The sequence below is a fragment of the Perca fluviatilis genome, chromosome 19, assembly GCF_010015445.1.
Source record: "Perca fluviatilis chromosome 19, GENO_Pfluv_1.0, whole genome shotgun sequence".
Classification (NCBI taxonomy): Eukaryota; Metazoa; Chordata; class Actinopteri; order Perciformes; family Percidae; genus Perca; species Perca fluviatilis.
Genome location: NC_053130.1, coordinates 17007422 through 17025275, shown reverse-complemented (window position 1 = coordinate 17025275; position 17854 = coordinate 17007422). Strand labels below are relative to the sequence as shown.

General features: G+C 39.8%; 2 protein-coding genes across 5 annotated transcripts; both read right to left on the bottom strand.

Annotated features, from left to right (window-relative positions):
- Window positions 1–309: 309 nt before the first annotated feature.
- On the bottom strand, window positions 310–7245 carry LOC120547984 (cone cGMP-specific 3',5'-cyclic phosphodiesterase subunit alpha'-like). The gene is made up of 22 exons (XM_039783847.1): window positions 6778–7245; window positions 5686–5838; window positions 5184–5273; window positions 4923–5063; window positions 4760–4834; window positions 4585–4649; window positions 4412–4478; window positions 4272–4319; window positions 4007–4156; window positions 3699–3842; window positions 3540–3605; window positions 3297–3443; window positions 2944–3051; window positions 2733–2842; window positions 2536–2623; window positions 2284–2384; window positions 2064–2171; window positions 1877–1940; window positions 1717–1791; window positions 1533–1616; window positions 1252–1402; window positions 310–1145 (listed from the first exon to the last, which is right to left on the bottom strand). The coding sequence occupies exons 1-22, from the start codon at window positions 7243–7245 to the stop codon at window positions 1105–1107; spliced, it is 2544 nt and encodes an 847-aa protein (XP_039639781.1). The 3' UTR covers window positions 310–1104.
- Window positions 7246–8312: 1067 nt separating this feature from the next.
- On the bottom strand, window positions 8313–17803 carry LOC120547985 (free fatty acid receptor 4-like). Of its 4 annotated transcripts, none has more exons than XM_039783848.1 (11): window positions 17729–17803; window positions 15828–15989; window positions 15509–15628; window positions 14905–14970; window positions 14489–14639; window positions 14099–14225; window positions 13813–14002; window positions 13639–13713; window positions 9990–10460; window positions 9770–9901; window positions 8313–8921 (listed from the first exon to the last, which is right to left on the bottom strand). In XM_039783848.1, the coding sequence occupies exons 1-11, from the start codon at window positions 17762–17764 to the stop codon at window positions 8544–8546; spliced, it is 1908 nt and encodes a 635-aa protein (XP_039639782.1). In that variant the 5' UTR covers window positions 17765–17803; the 3' UTR covers window positions 8313–8543. The 4 variants fall into 4 exon arrangements, with proteins under 4 accessions (XP_039639782.1, XP_039639783.1, XP_039639784.1 ...); XM_039783849.1 differs by having other exon boundaries at window positions 15828–16012; window positions 17729–17796; XM_039783850.1 differs by lacking the exon at window positions 15509–15628.
- Between the last annotated feature and the right edge of the window lie 51 nt (window positions 17804–17854).

Genomic DNA, 17854 nt, shown 5'->3' with positions numbered 1-17854 from the left:
GTCACCATCAGGAATTTCTTTCTATTCAATTATCCATGTGCTGCTGCTAATATACCCTGACATTACTCTAGTCAAATAGAACCTTATTTGTCCTGAGAGGGGCAATTGGTTTTACATCCATGATGCAGCTCAAATGAAGCATAACATGACTCTTTTTAAATTTGTCTATTTGGATTGGGCTAAAATGTATTTAAATGCACAAAAGATGCATGATTTACAAATAAACTTTATTGAAATTCATGATGCTATTGCACATATAATTATGTATTTAAACGCTATACATTCATTTTAGTCAATTTTCTTTGCAAAGGTTGCATTCTCTGAGATTCAAAGTTCTTATGTTAAACTTTTGCCTCAGAAAATAGAATCACAAGTTGTGTTTTGAGAAATCTAAACACATTATAATGTATGTGTTGTTCACACTTAAATGCCATTTCTCTTATACATGGTGCAGAGTGTTTTCACATGACACCTTCCTGTCCTGTAAATGCCACATATACTCTAATGAGCAGGACAACAGTATTTTTACTTTATGTAAGCAGGGGGATTAAAAAGAAAAGCCTAGGGACTTGAGGTGGCTTATAACCAAATCCAATTCAGTCAAATCTTCTTACATCTCTCACTAATTTGCCAGGGACATATTCTTGAAATTTTGAAAGCACTACTAGCACTTGCAACTAGTACTTTTGTTTAGTGAGCTCTTTCTCTACAAAATAAAAGCATTTTATTGTAGTATTTATATACCAAAAGTATCCAGATATAACTGCATCATATTTGCAGCCTAATATTTCTAATTATATCATGTCCAAAGCAAAAAAAGTGACCTAAATATCCTTATATTATATTCGGTATAAATAGTTATAATGATGAAGTTCACTTCTTTTAGTACAAGAACGTTTTCATAGTATTACATACAAACTATAAGTGCTCAAGATTGGTGCCAACTTAAACAGATTCCTGTATCAGAGGATATATACAGTATATATAAAAATATTCATTTAGGGATTTTTGCACATTAGAATTCCCTCACCTGTGAACACATGCTTGTGCGCATACACACACTGTACAAATACACATCCAGACAAACATTCATAAAATGGAGGTCTAGAAGATAACGCATGTCTTTGAATTCCCGCCAGCTTGACCTGTAAAAGGAACAAATGAGAAAGACGGTGAGAGGACCGTTGACAATGCAAATGCAGAATGAGCAGGATTGAGGTAACGCCTTGGATTGTAAACATTGGCGTTCACCTTGTTCGCCTCCACCTTCCAGCTTTTTCTTCTCGTCTTCGATAGCCTTCATCTTGGCCTCGTAGACATCTGCGAGAGCTCTCCACTCGCCTCTGTTGATATTCAGCCCATTGAACATGGGGGTAATCTCTGTGTGGAAGCGAGAAAACTCCTGCAAACACACAAATACGTGTGTAAGTGCAGATACAAACAGATTGGAATATATATATATATATATATATATATATATATATATATATATATACTGATCATATTAAGTATTTTAATACGTATCTAGGTACCTTGTACACAAAGGAGCAGACAAAGTCAATGAATCCACACTGCATCTTAGGCAGCTGCTCAGCATGATTTCTGTCCATCATTGGCTAAAGAAGACGAAGCAGGAGAAGATGATTATTGTTATAACTTTATGACAAAATATACAGTGCAGGCAACATACCACAAACCATAGTTTAAAGCTCTTACAATAGGCTGCTGGTCAAGGACTGTCCTTTCGAGGTCTCCCTGCTCCCAAAATTCTGCTGCCACCATTAGAGCGACCTAAGACCACAGAACCAGGAGAACATAAGACCAAATGGGTGAATGATCACCCATAATCACTTGAAATCTGAAGAAGGGGACACACCTTGCTCTGAACCTCCCATGGCTTTGTAATAGCTGACAGGTCACAAGCTGTCATCATCATTGCCCTGCGGAAAACACGACACCGTGGAAGAACATTTTTGAATGACAGCTAGAGCATCAACACAAGACAATCTAGAGAAATGACATGACAGAAATGGCTATTTTCACATGATAAACTCTGCATTTACATGATAATTTCCTTCCTGGTTGCATTGTTGGAGATGTAGTTGATCTTGTCTTTCTCCTCTGGCATGACCTCCACAGCTTCCACAATTTTTTGGAACATTGTTCTCTTCCTGAAAGATGAGAAAGCTGTCAGATCTTTTCAAAAGTCCTTGGAAAATCATGATCACATATTACAAGTGTTACTATATACGTAGATGGAACTACACTCCTGAGATTTCTTACTTGAAGTAAAGGGCGAGATCAGTGGCAATTATGCAAACTTCAAACAGATGCTGCACCGTCTCAAACTGACGCTTCTGAAGGTTTTGGAAGATATTCAGGTTCTGTGAACGATAGCAGAAAAAGAGATTAGACGGCAGCTAAGAGTCCCTAAATCTAAAAGGTACAGGGTGAAAAACATTTGCAAACAAATTTGGGACTATTTCAAACCACAACTACTGTTAAACACATTCATGTAATCACATAAGGACCCACCTCATCCTCCATCAGTGTCTTACTGTACTCAAGATGATGCCGCTCCATAATTGAGGAGCTGTGCAGTTTTGCCAGTGGGGATAAACTCCTGTAAGAGTCCACCAGAACATATGAGTCAAATGTTTGGATTTGATCATGTTTCTCACCAATGAATTTGTCACTGATGTCACCTAAAAAATGACACGCAAAAATCTTACTTTGTCTGGTAGAGATTGTTGGTTCCTCTGTGGTCAATATCGTGGCAGAATCCGGCAGCTACCATGGCAAAGGCCTCGAGATCGGAGTAATACTTCTTCAGTTTGCCTGTCTGATGAGGAACAAAGAGGACAATCCTGTGTTATAACAAACAGTAGAACAAGTATTAGTAATATATTATATATAAATATTAGTATGAGAAATCTGACTTACTAGCAGCAAAGCGAACATGGTTTGTCCAACGTTGAAGCCATGCCTCCAGTTGTGGTAGGTGATGTCACGGTATCCCCTGCGAACGGTGTACATCCAGCGTGTCAGGATCTGCAAAAAAACAAAACAGAGCTGCAATGAATCTTTGTTTCTGCATTGCCGGTTCAAAAAGTAGATCCAGTTAAAATCTTTAACTCAGGTCACATATAAATGTCTTTTAAGGTTATAGAGCAATTGAGATAAGCCAAAGTCAGCCTTGCAAAATATACAATCAAAAATGATTGAGAATAAAATCTCTTTACACTGTGGGGGGTGAAGTGAATACAGGCATGTTTCCTGACTACTGTACACTGTACCTCAGCTGGGACTTTGAACTTCTCTACCACCCCCAGCTCAAAGAAGCAGCGGATGCCACACTTGATGAGTTCCAACTCTGACAAGGGGAAGTCACTAAAGCGGAACTCAAGCAGCTCCACCTTCTTGGCGTCAGGGATGTTGCCTCTCTGCACATTGGAAACAGTGCAAACACAGTCAGTAAGCCATCACAAACAAACTTGAGTTTATTTGGAGTATTGCACTCCACACATCAATGTGCTTACCAACAGTTTGTACATCTCCTTCTGGTCACAGTCCTCTGGTGCAGAGCCCAACTTGTCTTGAGTGTTCTGTGTGGAAAAGGTAGTTTAAAGAGAGCACATTCTATTGATCTTTTTTACAGTCTGGTTGAATAATGTAAGTCGAGTGTGGCAGCAGCCTACCAGAATGGTCTGCACGTCATTTAGTGTGGCTGTTGTCTGGTACATGAGCATTTCCTGTGCAATATCTTTCCTCCACTCTGTCCTGTTCAGTTTGTCGTATGTGTCGCTATTCAGAGTGGACCAGCCAAGGAACTGGGTTAGAGCCTATGGACATGGAGAAATACAAAACTTACCATATATGACAGTAGTAAAAAATTATATTAAGTAAGTCGGAGTGTATTATAACAGCATTAGAAAAATATAATATTGGGAGGCCATAGCAGTAAAACAAGATAAAATAAAGAGCTACTGAAGATCATTTTCCGTACTTCTGTAATTTGTTCATCATTCTCGTCAAATGGTTTGCCATCACTTCTATTGTAAAAAGTAGCAACACCAACAATTTCTTCCTTTTTGTTGACAATGGGGAGGGACAGGACGTTCTTAATCTTCCATCCAGTCTCATCCACCATTTCTTTCTGTCAAATAGAATCAAATAGAATATTCTGATTATTTTAGTGATCAGTTGTGTTGTAAAAAAATAAATAAAAATGAATTTGATTAAATGTCAGTTGTCAGTGAAGAGTGTTTCACCTGAAATGCGAAGTAGTCATCTGCTCCAACATTCATCATGTTGCAGATCTAAGAGAAGTCATCACATGTGTTCATCAATAAAACTGATTGTTTAAATACTGCAGGGTTTGCATAAAAAAAGGGGCAAAAGTGGAACTTACAAATCCATTTTCAGCCACATATGTTGGGAGTCCGCTGACCAGAGCCCAGTGGTCAGCAGGAGGGCCACTGTGAGTTCAGGGAGGATGAGTAACTGCGTGTCTTCTTATTAGACTATTATCAACCTCAAACTATGCAAATAAAGCTGTATAATAATAATAATCAGGATACTTACGGGATAACTTTAATCTCCTCTTTGTCTTCCAGCAAGTAGTCAATAATCTTGTAGAAGTTGATTTCCTGAATGTTTTAAACATAAAAGAGTGTTTTTTTTATTTTTATTTATCAAAATCTTCACCAATTGGTGAATAAGAATAATGTGACAATTACAAACCCAGCGTTGGACTTACTCTCCCATCAGGTGTCTTGGGGCCTTTGTATGGCTCCTGGTCACCTAGTTTGATTGACCACTCATCGAAGAATTCCTTGTGGAGAAAAGACCAAAATCATGTTTCAATATACTGCATTATTAATTCAATGAATTAAAGCTTTTTCAGACTTTCCAATACGCACCTTTTCTTTGGTCATGTCCAGGAGTCCCACGGAGTATCTCTCACACTTGATATATGTCCTCACTGTGTACAAGGCTTTGTGAAACTGCCTCTCAATATCTGTCAGCTCTTCAAAGACTTTGCTGGCTGACCACAGCAACACCTATGGCAAAGAAAAGTATCACTGCTTAGAATTTGCACAGGAACCTTTGATTATCTGTCATTTTATTTATTAAATGTGAAAATATTTTGTATAAGTGGATTTACTACTGTGTATTTTTACCTGGCTTCTCCTGGACTCTATATCCCACATGCATGAAGTGTGGGCTTGGAGAGCGACCACAGCAGCAAAGTTCACATATTTATTAAAGAGCTATAATGAAAGAGCAAAGAATCATATTGGTTTATGAATGACATGTTCCCTTTCAATGTTCCTTAATGAAAACAGATTACAGTCAGTTTCTCCAACAGATTTTCACATGGATGACCTCTAAATTCATAAATAGGTATGGGAACAAGACAAGAAAAAAAATGTCTAAGCTTTGCCTTCCTAAATGGATTATAAGTTGAGCTGTCATAACGGTGACCCAAAGCACAGAGTCAAGCCTTTAACTATCCAGGTCAGAGACAGAAAAGCTGGTGGGCTAAAATTAGAAAAGTGATGAGACCCTTCTACTGGATTTAACTGCCTACTACAGGAGATAAAACCCTACAGCCTTAACATCATACTTTCGTGCAGTCAATATAAATACCCTCTTATATTTATGAACATCCTGTCCACTCACCTCCTGATCACTCTTTGAAAATGCATCAGCACCTTGTTTGTTGAGTGCCATGATGACACCAATGGGTTCCTTCTCACACATAATGGGAGCAGTAATCATGCATTTCGTGGTATATTTTTTCTGTTTATCCACAAAGTCACTGAAATGAGAATCCTTAAAATAACAGGAGAACAGTTAAAAGTTGTGTGCCAACACACTGACAAGATAAATGTAAAAGAACATTACAGATAAACACACATGCATGCTATTACGGTATACTAGTTACAAATCAGCATGAAAATGTGAGACACACTAAAACATAAAATATAAATAAAGCTGACAACAATTAATGGTAATTCTTCTGCCAGGGATCTTCAACAGGGGGTCAGGGACTCCTAGGGGGTCCTCAGAGTCAATGATGGGGGGCTTCAAATTGTCAAGATTATTTTTTGGGCTTTTCTACCTTTAATTTTTGACAGGACAGTTAGGTGAGAAAGAGAGGGGGAAGACATGCAGGAAATTGTCACAGGTCAGATTCAAACCCTCAACCTCTGCATCGAGGCATAAACCTCTCAGTATATGTGCGCCTGCTCTACCACTGACATATTATTAGCAAATATAAATCCCCTTATGATAGACTTACCTATAGGTAAGGTAGTCACTAGCCACCCACATACATATAAAATCATGCCAATTATTACAATTATTAAGCTATTTAAATAGCTTAGTATTCTATGCACACAAACAGTTTATTATGCAACTTCATATTATACAGTATATGTAGTCGGGGGGCCCTGCTCAGTCCCACTTTCAGCTACGGGGTCCTTGGCTTAAAAAACGTTGAAGACCCCTGCTCTATGCAGTTAAGTCATTCTAGTTTATATTGTAGCTACACAGTTTTAGTGCAGCTTGAACTGCACTGTATCTCTCCAGAGATAACATGGAGTCTTTGGAGTTTAATAAAACAGAATTACAAGATGTATCTACTGTATGTTTCCTCAGATGTCTCATCCATAATACAGCCTGGTTTAGTCTGTTTGTTCCACAAAGCCCAATTGTTTTTTTTGTTTTTTTCCCCGCTACCATAGTATCGGTTTGTTTTCATTAGCTCACCTTCTTGACATCAGCAATGTTCTGAGGCTTCTTGGAGTGTGCCGTCCATCCAACAATTCCCATGTCGGTGGGAAAAACAATCTCTGCATTGGGATCCACTAAATTCTTTTCAAATGGAGAATTGTGTGACACGTCGAAGAGGACCGTGGTCAGCTCAGGAATTCCGTTACGTGCCCTGTAGCCAAAGTAGCTGCAGCGATCGGCCTGGACCAGCAGAGCAATCCTCTGGAGAATTGTATGCAGGGCTTTTTCCATCGGGGTGTTGCCTTGCATCCCCCTTATGAGATCGAATATGAACTCAGCCTCCTGGATGGTGGTGACATCATTGTAAGAGGCTGGGTCTTTGACCTGGACCTGGTTGTTGAAGGCAGCAGTGATCACATCTGCCTTGACTTTCTTGTCGTAGTACTCCTTAGCAAACTGTGGGTTGTTGTCAAGGAACTTCTCTACAGTGTCTTTGTCTGCCATGTTGTCCAAATTTGGATGAACGATCCCTTCTGCAGCTGCACAAAGCTGCTCCTCTCAGATGGGTAGGCCTACAGCAGAGCAGTAAAGGTGGCCTTCAGAAGATGTGGTAGCGCAGACCCTACTGAGACATTTCCAAAACTCTTATGTGGACACAGCTCCAAATGTCTCCTCGGTAACAGAAGGTAGTTAGTGGCTTACTGGGTAAGGGGATCCCAGGGGAACTAACGGCCGTCATGCAAGGGTCATAAAGCCCCTGAGCTTTCTTAACTCCTAAATCCAGCCACTGGTCATTTCAGGTTGCCAATCCTATCACAGGTAGGCCTAATGCTAGTGGAGTTATGACACTTGTAGTGTGACCTGCACTGTAGAAGAGGTCAGGAAGCAAGAAGTCAATCTATCTGATAACACATCATCTTTTCTGCAAATGTGTTGTTATAGGGTTAGAGCAAGATGAGCACTTGATAAACTGTTTTCACATCAGTTTGTTTTTACATGATGCTACCACATATGAAAACTAGGAAGCAGCCACAGAGGTAGGCTAATGTAATTATATCACTGCTCTACAGCTGATCAATTCAGAACAAGTACTGACAGCTAATTCTGATATCAGAATTCATACAGGCACTCCTCCAGAAAGAACTGAGTGTTTATTCCATCGGCCTGGCTTTCCTGGGCCAGTTCTACTATTGCAGCTACATTTAACCATTGACAGGATTAAGTGGGATTGTAAACTGCTGGTTTGAGTTTCATTATTCTTCCTGGCAGGCAAACTGCCATTCCTTATTATGATCTGGTTACGAGACACATACTCCCACACCAGATGACAAAAAGGCAATGGCTTGACTAAAAAAATGTTTTTTATATGAGGTGCTCCAAATTTGTTGCACAATAATACTTCAAGAAACAAAACACTAATCAATATTTTTATAGAACAGATTATTATAAAAAAAAAACTAAATATGACTTCATCTAATAATAATCTGTGCTGTATTAGTGCACACCACATTTATTATTTGGGATTACAAAGTAAGATACATTTTTGTAAAATGAAAAGAAATGACAAAAAATCACAAAAAAGCAATGATTTATTATAAAATTACCTATCTTTACAGTGTTTGCTCTTTCACAGGCGTTTCAATCTCATATTAGTATGAAATAATTTCTGTATTTAAATATAATAATTACAAGCGAGCATTGTATATTACACAAGAGGTATATCATGTCACCGGAGGTGTGGACCATGTGCTGAACGCTTTATGTAAGTTTGAATCCTCTATTTGACAAAACAATCATGATAATCATAGATGTATCCCTTGCACTTGACCACTGCTGCGAGGTCCTTTTCTCAGTGGTACTATAACAGAGCCACAGCAGAACCTGCGCCAGCCGTTCTTGAACTGGCAGACTGAGTAAAGGATGGGATTGAGGGCTGAGTTGGCCAGTGTGAACGTTACCACCCAGAAGAACATGGTAGAGGAAACATCTAGGTGATCTAGGAAGTTCCTGGCCAGGATGAGGAAGGTGATGATGAAAATAGGGCTCCACATGATTAAGAAAGAGAGCACAAGGACCAGAAGGGTACGGAAGAGCTTCATATCCTGGCGGGACACATGGTACCCAAGAGAGTCTCTAACTGGCTGGCTGTCTCGGAGCCCTAGCCTACATCTTTTAGCAATCTGTAATACAAATAAAATAATATTACATCAGACTGGCATTCTACACTTTGTGACATTATATAATGTGGACAAAAGAGATGTAACCTGATTGATACTATGGGTTTACACATGATCTCCTTTATGTTTGTCTTCAATGTGCCTCAAACATCATTTTCTATCACTTTAATGGCCACATTGGTAGACTGGTTGCCCAATGTAATATTGACAGTTGATAGTGCAAAGCTCCGAACCCACACACACACACACACACCACACACACACACACACACACACACAAACACACACACACACACACACACACACACACACACACACACACACACACACACACACACACACACACACACACACACACACACACACACACACACACACACACACACACACACACACACACACCATTTTCAGCTTAGTAATTAATAAAGCACACGCTTCTCTGTTCCCACAATAACAGAGAAATGACTGATTTTCACAGATGCCACAGTGTCAATATATCCACAAATTAATTTGCATAAATTGGCATTCATTGTTAAATGAATAATGCAGGTTTCTTCACATCATTTTACAACAAAATGTGTGCAAAAAAAGATTGTCCATAAAGATGAAGGATTACTCCTGCTTGCTATTTCCTAAAAATGTTTTAGAGTGACACAGGCAGAGTGGGATGGTTATTAAATATAGATAGATGGACTAACTCATTGCGGATTTGTTAAAAGTAAGAAAATTACAGAAACATGTCAGCTATCCAAGTGTTCTGGGATCCCCTGAGCCTATGCAACTCAACTGTCTTTTAAACAGTGCCTTTCTTCACTTCCTGACAATTTTGCCAAAGAGCACAAAAAACCCACCTGTAATATTTTGCTGTAACTGACCACAATTATGAATCCTGGAAGAAGGAAGCAGAGGGCAGTGAAGGCCACGTTCCACACAATCTCTGCAGTTGTGTCGGGCCACCTGAGAGTACAAATGTGTACACGTTTCTGTGGAAAAGACATGAAAATAAACAAAAACACATTCATGGCAGGGACACTGAAGTTTCCTTTCATCCATCCATCAAGCCATCCATACCTGCTCAGGGAAATCCACTTCCATCACAGTGAAGAACAGACTGAGAGGTATGGAGGTGAGTGCAGAAAAGGCCCAGATGAAGAAGAGGGTAGCAATCACCACCCTGCGGTTTAAAATGGGTACAGGTTGCAGCCGAAGAATGGCCTGGACCCTTTCCACACTGATGGAGGCCAGGGTGGTGATGGTGGCACAGCCGCTCATACAGATGACATACAGCACAGTGTGACAGGCCGTAAACCCCAGCATCCAGGACTCAGTCCACCGCACGGCCACGATCAGTGGGATCAGGCTGACAAACAGCAGGTCGGCCACAAACAAGTTGAGGGTCAGGATGGTCTTGTTGGCCAGCAGTCTGCGTTCCCAGGTTACCAGGGCTGCAGCTCCCGCATTTGATGTCACGGAGACCAGGAAGACAGCAGTGATAGCCAGGGTCTCGACAATAGTGGTGGCAACATGATCTGAGTGGTGCGCCTCAGAAAAGAAGGAAAAATAAGTGAAGTTTCTTAAATGGAGAAAGTGACTGTGAGGGTTAAAATCCATATAGGCTGAAAAACGTGTGTCTAGATCCTGGATGCTTAATGCTTTCCCACCTGGAGACTGCCAGAGATGTGAAAGGGGAAAAGCAGCAGATAAGGCATAAAGTGATAAGAGAGGGATGGAGGGTGGTGCCTAGACTCTATGATGCTGTTTGCTCTACCTGCTACATGAAGGGAAGTCAAACATTACAAAATGTTCTTTGTGCTGTGTAGTTAAACATCATTTTATTGTGTGCTACTTCAATGCCACATTTCTTTTGCAAACTTTTCTTCACAGCAAATTCTTTACACTTTTCAAACAATATCAAACACAGCTAGACCTGCAAACCACCTCTTTAGGAATAACTCTACAACACACTACAGTTAGTTGCTGACTGGATATACATTATTACATGACATTTAGCTGACGTTTTTATCCAAAGCAACTTACAATTGCTATATATGTCAGAGGTCGGACGCCTCTGGAGCAACTAGGTGTTAAGAGTCTTGCTCAGAGATACATTGGTTGATGTATCGCAGTGGGAATCGAACCCAGCTCTCCCACGCCAAAGGCATTTGTCATATCCACTGTGCCATCACCAACCCTGTGATTGCCACGATTTATCTGAGGAGAGTTAATCCAATCTTCAATCAGTTAAGTTGTTATACAGTAATACCAAAGAGTGTAAATGGCAAATTAGCTGTTGAGATCTAATTAGATAGACACCACTTTTATTTACGTTGTGAATTAGATTACCAGGTTTACTTCGTAAGTAGAGATATACTGTATTAACTGATCAGTGGCTCTCCTGAAAATAGGCTTTTCATCTTGGGCAACCCCAACAGGGATAGGTTTAAAAATGTTTAGGAAGAGGAGAGATTTACCTAACCAATATTTGTTTTACAAACTAGTCCGCAAGAGAAACATTCACTTGGCTTTATGTCTGACAGGCTAAGCTCACATTTCCATAAAGACGTATGTATGAAGTTTCTAAAAGGCACAGCAAGTATGGAGATGTCTAAACCATATTAGTTTCTTTTTTTAAAGCAGTTAGCTTACAGTAGGTTAACTCTTGGTGGAACGCTCCCTTTCAAAGCCCACTGCCACTGCACAGGCCTGTCTCCCCATATTGTGGGCTAGAAATACTAATCCACGTCCTGAAATAGCACAGGAAAAGGATTAACTGACACAAGCGGTTTTGAGCTATTCATCTGGTTTGAACATACATGTTTGAACAGTGTGGGAGGGGTCAAAGACCTACAGTCGCATCATTTCACAAAGTATCACACATAACTATTCTTTTTTATTTTATTTTTTAAATACTGTACTTACAAACAAGACTAGGAGTCTACAGTCATGCTGATGTTTAGCAGGACACATTTACCAGGTTCACCATTGCAGATTAGCCTGGACCACCAAAGTCACTAGAATCTATCCTCAAGGGACCCTGAATATTTGCAGAGCCACTAACTAACCAAAGATACTAAGAAAATACAAAAAATACTAAGAAGCACAACATCAGCAACTCAACACGTAGTTTATTAAGATAATTTATACCTCTGGTTACACAGTATAGGGTAAAAACCAATCCATATGACAGAAGGTGCAGAATTGAAGAAGTTCTTAGCTCAGCTCAGTCCATACAGACATCTAGGTGGATCAACAGTTCTCTGTATTGAGAGGAAGGAAACTCGGTCCGGCAGCTGGGACACTCCAGGAAGCTTTCATTCAGCAAGCTGCTGGGAGGGGAGCATGAAAGGCTGTCTCTGGAGCACAGGGAGGGTGTGTGTGCTGCTTCACATGAGTTGCCATCCTGCTGATCTCTCTAATATTAATGGAGTCATCGATCAGTTATGACAGATAAGACTCTGGATTAAATAGTTCTCTTATTTTTGACCAACAAAACTTAAAGCTGCACTAATCTTATTTTTAAACTTATTTTTATATTAAATATGGATCAAATGACTACAGTATGTGTAATGTCAAAAACGTCAATTATGCCATAGAAATTTATCAGCCAACTTTGCAAGTTCTCTGAGCATTATGGGGCCTTTTGTTTTGGTTTTCCGGCCCGTAACTTACTCTTATCGATCTTTTTTAGGTTATTAACCTGACACCCCCCCCACAAAAAAAAAATGCAGCTTTAAGGTACAGCACTGAATTTTACACTATTCATGCCAACCTTTGACAGTTTTGTCACTTGGTCTTTGGATTTCTGCAGTTTCTTCAGGACTCTGACCATTTGCTTCTTTAAATACGAACAATCCTGCTTCTCATCCTCAAGGTCTTGTGAATAAATGTTGATCTAAAATTTTTAAAGTTTGCATTAAAATTGAGAATATAATATAGTATATAGATAACTGTGGGAATATATTCAAATACAAAGCATTACAGTATGTCCTTTGCTTATGTAAGGACAGATATGTTCCCTTTAGAAGGAAAGCAAAGAGGTTACTCCTGTGTATGAGTGAGGCTTAGAATCTCAAAGGACAGACTGACTGACCCGAGCCGATGATTCCTTCTTAAAGTGTAATTAATCTGTGTTATTCAGAGTGAATGTATTAACAAAATCCTTTAATTTTTTTTTGTTAAAGGTGCCCTGCCATATAAAACCGTTTTTACTTGCATGTTTTGAAATATGTTAGGTCCATATGTGTTTGTGTTATGTTGTGAATGTGAAAATGAACTGCTAGCTCCTTTGTCAGCTCTAGCCACTGAAAAGAAATAAGCAGAGAAATCAGGCCAATTACAAAAGCTGGTCAGTCTGACATCATATTGCCTGAGCTCATTACTATTCATTAGCTCACCCAGTTGGGTTGGGTAAAGGATTCTGACAGCCAGGCTCTCATTGGCTAGCTGTTAGCCAATCAGATTCAAACAGCGTAGCTTGTTGAATATTAATGAGAACTGGCAGAAATAGAGCTGAGTCTTATTGTAGGCTTTCTATACCACACTAGAATGGCTTGAAACAAGGTAACCAAGGCATTTTTTCCACAAAAAAATGTTACAGAGTCCATGGTAGAACTTCAGACATTACCACAAAGTAATGAAATACGTGTGGCAGGGCACCTTCAATACTAAGGATTTATTCATGGATAGGGGACCAAAACTGAGATGACTAATACTTTCATACCTGTCGCTCCAGATCTACAATCTTTTCTTGGTCTTCATTGTGACAATTTCCCAAACACTTCTGAAAGAAAGTCAACTGAGAACAGTTTTTTTTATTTATTTGGTGTCTTTTTTCCACTTGTAATATAATTAAATTTTTCTTACTTACTGAATTAATAGTTCAATGAAGACGTACCTGCTGCTTAAAGTTAGCTGACCTGCGCTTCTCCTCATCCAGTCTGCACTGGAGGTCTTCGGTCTCAGCAGTCAGCCATTGCTCTTCATCCTCAGAGCGATGATGATCTTCCGGCGCACTTTTTCCGCTCATATTTTCAGTCTGCAGTTGCTGCTTGAGCTCTTCCACCTCGCTCTCCCTTTCCTTGCAACTACACATCAAACGGTCTGTCATGTAGCTGACTACCAACTTTAAACAGCACCATATTCTTTTCATTCTATTCATTTTCTTTTACCAGAAGACATACCAGTTTTGGGTGATTTTCAGGTTCTGGTGGGCCATGTTGAGCTGCTCCCTGAGCACCTCCAGCTCGTCTTTGGCTTTCTGTAAGAGTATTTCATAGTGCTCCTGCATCTGGCTTATTTGCTCCCTCACTGTAATGTAGATACACAGACCATGAAAATTAAAAGTTACTAAAGAGGAAATTACACAAATGCACAATTAAAATGTCAGATACAGCCCTACACATGCATCATGTAGTAATACATGTTATTGCCAATATATTGCAAGCCACATATTCTGTAATAGTGAGCCAACCAAGGGCAATCTTGACATCTTAAAAACCTTGTTGTGACAGTCTGTTGCCCCTTGTTGCCCCAGTGGTGAGTGCCCACTGCCCACTGTCCCACTGGCTCACCATCTGAATGGTCCTCATTGTGCTGCTGTGAGCGGGCTTGATTGGCTTCGTTCAGCTCCTTCTCCAGCCATAACATTCTGGCCAGAGTTGCCCTCACATAGGCCTCTCTCTGCTGGTCATATTCCAGCCACTGCTTGTTCTTCTCCAAGGCCTCGGGGGAATTGAAATAAAAGAATGAGAAGCACAAAACAGAGAAAGACAGAAAGAGAGTTGAGCCATGGGGATGGCTCCAAAGCAAAAACACTTGGCAAGAAATTTATACTGTACACAGGCACACATCCTCACTGAGAAAAAATGCACACATAGAGTATAAAAAGTTAATAGTAACCAGAAACACAGAAAGGTGAATCAGGCGTAACTGAAACAGCGAACAGAAGAGACTTTCCACAAATATGTGGCCACCACACAGCACTTACATAACTGAGGTGATTTTGGAGCTCTATTGTGGTGTTGGTTGAGGCCCATTCATCTGAATTGGAGTCCTATTTGAAAAGGAAAATATGGTACAGCGTGACACATATGTGAATGAACAACTGATTTTACCCAACTCTCCCCAATGCTTTAATAAAAGACACTGCAGTAACATGTCATAATAAGGTTTAAAACACAGGCACAGTGGGATTAAGAGCATCACATTCTTAAGTGTTATGACCCCTACAATATCCAGAAAGTCACTGTGATGGTATGTTCTGTATGAGGAAGTGTGTTTTTATGGAGAACAGAACGCCTCCTCTAAATGTGAGACCTATAAACAACTGCTGCCATCTAGTGGTAAGAGGCAAGAGGGGCTTTCCTTAGTGGCAACCATAGACTGTTAATATACAGTCTATGGTGGCAACACCATTTCCCTCAGCCCTACACTACACTCACTTATATTAAAATCGAGCCATGCTATACCTTCTTCTGTGCAACTTTGTTCTCGAGATATTGACACCTAGTTGAGACGCTCACAAGCTTGTTCTTGATTTCTTCAATCTCTGTGGAGTAACTGGATATGCTTCTCTTTCTCCTCATACTCACTACGTCCATCATCTTCCCTTCTTTCTTACTCAGTTGCTCTGACAGCAATGCAACCTTCTCATCTTTAGCTGTTAGCTGCTGACAACTCTCCAGCCTAACAGTTTCAAGAGAGAGGAATCTCTGCAAAAAGACATTGAAAAATTAGCTGTTTTACTAATGCTCAGCTACTGCAAATCAATACCCTGCATTAAAAAAAAAAGCTCTCACTGGCAACATTATTTACGGTACAGTGTGAGTAATCTTTGCTAGTTGACCAATGTTGGGTAAATACCATAGAAACAGGGCTGATTGTTTGGCTGAGTAGTTTGACTAAGTTTACCTCTACGAGCTTATTATGTTCTGAATGTTGACGAGACAACTCAACCAGGGTTTTCTTCAGATAGGCATTCTCCTTCCTTAGACTGCTGACAATCACATCAAGCTCTGAGTTGGGCTTTTTCCTGGGGGAACCCTTATATTTCAAAGACGCCATCTCAATAACCTGTTAACAAATATTAAAAGGGACTGACACAAAAAATATAATTAAAAAAATTGTCAGAATATAGCCTACATTAATATAGAATTTTCAAAACTAAACATTCTGAATGGGTCCAATTTTGTTTTCTTTTAGCTAGCTAGATGTTGACATTAGCAAATGCAGCAACAGGAAAAAAAAGGTGAGAACCCAAGATCGTTTTTAAGAGAAAAAAGCACACAATTAGATAAACAATCTAGCTGCCGTCCATCAATAACTGCAATACATCTTATCTTTATAAAGTCAACAGGAAGTTGACGTTGAATGTGTTAGATAGGCTGATTCAAAACTTTAGTATGATAACACATTTCTTTTAAGTTATGGGTGTTGGTGGTTGCATATGACTGCATTTTAGAAAACAACACCACTAGCTGACCGCCTCTGAGTTTAATTACAATTTCAAGAGAAACTGTTGAAAACTGTACCTCAACTTTTAAGCTTAACGTTACATGGCCCAGTGCTAAAAAACAGAAAGAGAAAAGGCCTATCTCAAGATCAAGATCGTGTGATTTTCTGAATCTGACTGAAAGCTCCAGAACAGCCCACTAATGTTGGCTAGCTAGCTAGGTTAGCCAACTTAAAGTTATCCAACAGATAACGTTAACGTTATTTCCACACTTGGAAGCGTTTTTTTGTTAGCTAGCTAGCTAGCTAGTAACATTAACATAAAATTCACAAGATAAAATTACACCACATAACCCAACGTTATCCTACGTTAACGTGTTAGCTGAAATAAAAACAATTAAGATAGCATAACATGCTGATAAAGTAACGTTACTAACGTTAGCGGTAAGTTATTAAGTAATGTTAGCTAATGCCAATGTGAATAATGATTTTCCACGTCAGAATAAACGTTTAAATGAATGAACCCTTTTTTTTAAGTCCACTGTAGTAACCATAGACTGTAACAGTCTATGGTAGTAACGTTAAATTAGCATTACCTTGGGAGGGAACAGGGAAGGTAGCAAGCTAAACTGTCATTGGACCATTATAGCCTGGAAATCCCATTGACATATAAAAGGGAAATCCCGGGAAAATCCAGACCAAAGTCCGAAAGATGAGCAAATTCAAATTGTGCTCTCGCGAGAACTCGGATCGTGTACCGACAACATCCGTGATAGTTGTGCTGCCGGCTGCCGCCCATATATATGTCAATGCTGCCGCCTTATGTCTATGGTTGCCGCCTTATATATATGTCAATGGTTGCCGCCTGCCGCCGCCACCGTCCAACACATAACGCTAGCAACCCGAACAGTACCGTGCTTAAATTTGGTAATAGCAACACTATTATTTCTGGAGCATCGTTTGTGACTTAATTATACATTTGTTTTAGTTGTGATTATATCTTATCAAAGAATAGAACGGCTAAATAAAAATATTCGTCATTATAGCTTAATTTGGAAACAGTACTTAAAGCTAGCACGTTAGTTTAAAATATATCCGATAGGAACTTATATACTGTCTATGGATAGGAAGGATGCATTACTTACAACACCACTGGGGGGCGCTGCAGTACAAGAGAAGAGCAGAAGAGTGGAAAAACTCTGGTTTGTCTGAAAGGTGCATGATTTAACCTATGGATTTAACTCAGTTCGTGATGCCAAACAATAAGTGATTAGTTATAAGAAGCCTTTAAAAAAAAAGGTAATGACAAAGCTAGGATGTCCTTTCCAGGTCATTTTTGCGTGTCTTTCTCGCCTACTTACCCTCCTCACCCAGGCTGGCTGGTGTGTTTCTTTCATGCCTCTGACTCACGAGTGAGGCTGCCCTCCGGTATCCACTCTCCCTTCTGCACATCTGTGCGTTTCACTTCCCTCTGTGAGGGTGCCCTT

Coding starts and splice junctions, on each gene's coding strand:
- LOC120547984 (XM_039783847.1), bottom strand. CDS start 7,245: ATGGCAGACAAAGACACTGTAGAGAAGTTCCTTGACAACAACCCACAG. Junction 3,052..3,296: donor AGTTCAAAGTCCCAGCTGAG/GTACAGTGTACA, acceptor GTTTTTTTGCAG/ATCCTGACACGCTGGATGTA. Junction 2,172..2,283: donor GATCTCGCCCTTTACTTCAA/GTAAGAAATCTC, acceptor CTCATCTTTCAG/GAAGAGAACAATGTTCCAAA.
- LOC120547985 (XM_039783848.1), bottom strand. CDS start 17,764: ATGAAAGAAACACACCAGCCAGCCTGGGTGAGGAGG. Junction 14,226..14,488: donor CAATGAGGACCATTCAGATG/GTGAGCCAGTGG, acceptor TCTACATTACAG/TGAGGGAGCAAATAAGCCAG. Junction 8,922..9,769: donor GTTACAGCAAAATATTACAG/GTGGGTTTTTTG, acceptor TTTGTATTACAG/ATTGCTAAAAGATGTAGGCT.